Source organism: Castor canadensis, chromosome 1, assembly GCF_047511655.1.
Source record: "Castor canadensis chromosome 1, mCasCan1.hap1v2, whole genome shotgun sequence".
Classification (NCBI taxonomy): Eukaryota; Metazoa; Chordata; class Mammalia; order Rodentia; family Castoridae; genus Castor; species Castor canadensis.
In genome coordinates this window covers 76,077,501-76,083,047 of record NC_133386.1, presented here as the reverse complement: position 1 = coordinate 76,083,047, position 5,547 = coordinate 76,077,501, and the positions used below count along the sequence as shown (strand labels likewise).

At 32.8% G+C, this 5,547-nt stretch overlaps 1 protein-coding gene across 3 annotated transcripts in view; it reads right to left on the bottom strand.

Moving 5' to 3' along the window:
* Window positions 1-277: 277 nt before the first annotated feature.
* Syncrip (synaptotagmin binding cytoplasmic RNA interacting protein) overlaps window positions 278-5,547 on the bottom strand; it is a 32,503-nt gene continuing 27,233 nt past the window's right edge. For 2 of the 3 annotated variants that reach the window (XM_020186497.2, XM_074078534.1), the window contains exon 12: window positions 278-4,937. In XM_020186497.2, coding sequence (XP_020042086.1) covers window positions 4,896-4,937 — 42 coding nt within the window. In that variant the 3' untranslated portion in view covers window positions 278-4,895. The remainder of the gene's footprint in view (window positions 4,938-5,547) is intronic. The other variant, XM_020186498.2, reaches the window with a different exon arrangement.

Here is a 5,547-nt window from a genome sequence, read left to right as displayed (position 1 = left end):
GTTCATGGAATCAAGGACATGTGTGACCAGAGTATTTCCAAAAATCAAAATCTCAAGTAAAGACCAGCCCAGTAATTTATTCTATTCATTTCCCAGTCGTGTGCTTATAGTCTTAGGGAATTTGTTTTTACCATCACTAGATACTTTTGAATGTATGCATGATGAAAACGCGATAGAACTCTAAATATTTCAAGTTATCTATTTAAACGCTGTTAAGTGAAAAATGATGAAATGGAGGACACTCACAATAATTCTTGGACTCCTGGAGATCCTAAGACATGCTACAAAAATAGGTCTTTATTCTTAGGAAAATATAGTCAGAGCTAGCTTCCTTATGCTATACATAAAATCTTAACATCAGAGGCAGTACAGATAGTACAGATAATTTTTGAACTGATCTCCAAACAAGCACAAACCCACTACGTTGAAAAGAAAAAAAAAAAAAAAAAAACAGGTAATTTGAGGTTTTTGGCGAAAGACAGTACTTCACATAGCTAATCCAAATCAAAGAACCTGCAGACAGTTTTCAGTGAGATGAAAGGAATGAAATAAATATAAATTCTACGGATAAATAAATGTAAAAGAATTTTAAATAAACAGGACTTTTTTTTTTTAATTAAAATACTAGTCAGGTACAAGCTTTTGTTTCTCAATGCCAGACTTCTAAATGTTTACCAGACTACTGTTAATATTAAAAACCTAATCTTGACCCAGAGTGTTAGTAGTAATACTGATTTGCATTTGCAAAAAAGGTTGTTTTTCCAACCGAATGCTTCTGGTCCTGAAAAATATTCTAGGTGTATTACTGAAGGCAGATTGTGGTTTATGTCTTACGAACTTTTAAAAAGTGACAGACCTCAAAAGTCCATCTACTCATTTGCCCAGTTAAAAAATGTGAGCACTGGTTCACAAGTAGCATCTTAAGTAGTGGCATGCCCTATTGAGTGGTATGATTGCTGAGTAAATACTAAAGACCATTCCCACAAGTTTGTTTCTTAGAAGTATTGTTACTTATTTATTCATTAACCTTTCTTAAACACACCACTGAATTCCTATAGTTAAAAAAAATTTATGGTATACATAAATGGGGAGAAAACAGTCATGACTGAGTATTCATGGAAGTTTTAGGAACCTGAGCAAATCGTTCACTCTAGGATTAATTCCCTCTCCTAATGCATGAAGTCATATTTTACTTCTCCCCACAAAATACAGACTACATGCCATATTCTGTAATATGGTAATGTTTTGCTGTTTCTGATTCAACAATGATTTTGGCTTGGAAGTCAAAAAAGCTGTACTGAACTTGTCAATTTTGCCCATTTTTTTGTTTAAATTTTGTTTAGTGTTCATTGTAATATTCTAAGTTTTCAAATATCTTACAGACAACTAAAAAAACCCAGATCACAACATCAATCCACTTGGCATTCCTATTTTGAGAGAAATGTTTGCTCTGTTAAGTCAGATTTGCAGTAATTGGTTAAGATGTCTCTCATGATGTTACAACAACTGCCATCATGAGTGTACAAACTCCTCTTGTGCTCAATTCTCCCTTCATTTTTAACATGGGATTCAGCTGCAATGGCAAAAATCTTCCACAAAAAATCATGCTTGAGAGAATACAAAATTAACTCAATTTTCTCACAAAGCAACTTTCTGAAAACTGATAGAACTAAATTTATGATCACTTTTGATTGCCAAGTAGTCTGCAGAAACAAAATCTTGCGTCTGTTTTTTTAGGTAACTTTTCTTTTTAACAATTAGAATACTTTAAAAGATATTACTTTTCACCCCAAGGAAGGGACTTGGCTATTAGATTTAAGACCCTTTCCTTGACAATATATACAAAATTTCTTTAACTTGTCATCTGTCCATTCTTTGAAGCTGTCAAAGCCAAGAACCCATAAACAAATAACAAATAGCAATAACCTACATTAGTTAACATTCCCCCTTTTAACATGTTGACATTTTTACTAAAGAATTAGTTATTTTTGCATTTCCATTTCTCATATGCCATGACATTCCATATAAATTGCATTATTGCTTAATAGGCCACACAACATTCAAAATTATGTTTATATGCATTGCCTGTTTTCCTTGATCTCTGTAAGAGTTTGATACTGATTTTACTACAGAAATTTAAGTTTGAAAATACCAGTTAGTGTTTCTTCTCAGAACTTAATTGTTCACATCACTAATCACTACATGCATATTTAGCTCTGAATATATTGCTCAAAAACTGCACCCATTATCAGAACAGTGCAAATGATATTTAATTTCAAAAGTAATTATAATGGCTTGAATTCAAAGTTATTCAAATGAACACTGTCAAGTAATTTCACTTGCATGTATACATTTCATCACCACTGTTTACATTACCCTTTAAGTATAACCATCAATTCTTCACAATTTCTTTAGATTCATTTTCCCTCCCAAGTCCCTAAACTAAGAATGGCAAATAATCTTGGAAACTCAGAGCTCCTTACTGTTTTGTTGAGGAACACATTTGTGAACTCACAAAAGTGTTCATCTTTCAACTTCTGACAATACAGTTCTTTCATTAAGTCAAACAAACCTGTCCTAACACCCCAACATACAATTCTGAGAATTAATTTAAGAACCTTGACAGTGTCCCTTAAAAATGGTATGACAGTTAAGTGCCAATAGGCATGGCAATGACCTCTTTAGATGGGATTATTTAACTCCTTGGACCTGGGAAATGCCAGCACCAAGGATTACACTGAGATTCAATTTTACTGAAGGCTACATTTAGTTTACTCACTTTCCACACCCTATTATGTTCATTATGTTAGAATGAAATGTAAATGTTTTGTGTAGCCCTCAAACTTACACTAAGATTTGAGATGTACTTTAAAAAAGCACGGGGTAATATATAAAATCAGTGGCAGAAAGTTTCATTAAGCACCAGGAACAAATTTGTGTCACCCCATACTCATTTGTAGGTAAGTTTCAATAACCGGCAAGGCACATTTACATATATTCCAATGAATACTTATTGACAAATTTTAAATTACACTCTATGTCCCAGCTATCCCAGTAACTGACATACAACATACTAAAATGGTTTATTAAGGTAACAAAAAAAAAAAAAAAAGAAAAAGAAAAAACAAACCAAAAAAAAACCACAATGTGAAACGTACAGGCTATTGGCAACCACTATTCTAAAATTATGTAAGTACAAATAAACATACTGAAATGTGTGCAATTCTAAGTTTTTAAACCAGAAGTTTCTATACTAACACACATTTATATTAATGACACATAAAAAAAATAAAAACTTTATTACAAAAATAAGTTACACTCGCCTCCAGCTTACAGTATAAAACAATTTTATTTGCAGGAATGCAAAATGATTGTTTGCCATGAGCATTTTGAACATATGACATGTCTAATTTTGTTAAATTTGCATTTACTGGGGAACTGGTGTGTATAAAACCTTAATAAGTATAAGCTCTGATCTTCATCGTGGTGCCTATTGGGTATGTGATATAACTGCAGTATCCCTTTGGGGAAGGGGAGAGGGACTTCTTTACACCAAGTCCTAATTAAACTATAATTTTACTTTTGACTTTAAGCTATCGACTTAGGACTTGGCAAAAATTTTTTTTGAGGGTGATTCAATAGAGGATGCTTCACCACTGAACACTCACTGTCATCAAGGTGCTTTAGAAAATTAAAAACATAGCACAAATGATTGTACTCTACTCTACAAGTTATCATGACCTGCGTAAGAAATGGAAAGCTGATTCACATCTTTACAGTGATCAGCAGTAAGAAATGCACTAATGAAACATACCTTTTACCTAAAAAGCTAAACTACAGCCATATACTAGTTTCTATGATTTATGAAAAAACTTCAAAATATCCAAATGTCAGGCTTTGCTGTACAATTGTCAGTTTTAGTCTGACTTTTTATAAAGGGACACTGCAGTATTTAGTACAAGTTCGGATGCACTTTTTTGAACATCTGATGTCTTACAAAAGTAACATCTTGCTAAACTATTATACATCCAAATAACTACAATATCTGAAGAAGCAAGGCTGCTTTTTCAGCCACAAAATACGACAAAAGCAAGGCCTGTTATGATGGTCATGAGGAAGTCTTACAAGCCTCTGAAACTAAAGGCAACTAAGAATGTTACATTTGGTATATTAAAATCTTACCCTCATATCATATTTAACAAGCCTTGCTTTTATCTACAAAGATTTTCTATGTACAGTACAGACAGGGTATAGTTCAATCCTCTGCTACTGAGGTAGTTAACCAACCCTTTAAAAAAGGTTCTGAAAAGAACCACTATCTGGAATGCCTGACTAACCAGCTCTGATGATTACACCTGAAACTGCATATCTGAACACAATTCAAAAGTGATTACTATAAAAAAGATATAGACAATCATGATTAACCTTGGTGAGCAGAAATAAAATTTAAGGATACCAACAGTGGCATTCATCTATACCACTGCAATAAAATTTAAATGCACAAATTCAAGAGAATATTTCAGAATACCACTGCTGGGATCCTTAATTTAAAAAAACAGGGGAAAAATCTACTTAGAGCAGATTTTTTAAAGAGAAGAACTTTATTCTTTATTAAGATACCATGCTAGAAGTTATGAAGGATTTCTGTTGGAACACATTTGGAAAATAGAGTAGCTTTAGTTTAATAACTTGCACTGCAGAGAAAATTGTTAAAGAAATTCATATCAAAGTCCAAGTATTAGTTCAATGTCCCGTATTTGATTCCATGATCTTCACAGGAAGGTCTTCTGCAATAGAATATGCTCCTATACAGCCGAGATATTTAAGGTTGCTTGATTTCCTTACCATTACTCCACTGCAAGCTTCTGGTGTAATCCCACATAGCAAGTCAGTCTTCATTGTAACAGGTCAGGACCGGCCTCGACCCCTTTTCCCTGCTAGCCAGGTAACAAAAGGAATCAGTTAGATAAATCATTTTAAACTAATTATGTGTAAATACATAATGATAACATTAAAAAAAATAAAAGCTTTAACAGTAATTCTTATATAATATCTAATTAAAAAAAAGTTGTCTTTAGTAACTATTAGCTTCCTTTTGCTTGATTTTTTTCACTTGCTTTCAGTTGAGGCTTTGGGTTGCTTTTTTTGCCCCTTTTGGAGGAAGAAGGGGAATGACTAGATTGAGGTTTGAAAACCCTCAGTTTCAAGTTGTTAAATCTTTAACAAACTGATTTTATTTCAAAACAAAAATAAAAAAGCTAAAGGAAAACCTAATAGAAATTATACCTTAAGGAATTTGCTCCCATTAACTTGCAATAAATTTCCACTTGAGACATGAAATAATCATCAAATATGCTGAAAACATCTGAAATTTGTTTGACCTTGACATTTCAAGTTTACTGATTGACATTTTTTTTAACAAAACTCGTTCTTTCGAAACTTATGTCTTTTGTTCATGTAGTCTGTCAGATGTAAATCTCAAAATTTGGGGGAAACGCAGATTCAGAAGTAGGGAGTAGCTCTTAAATCTTTGCATTGTTTGCCAAG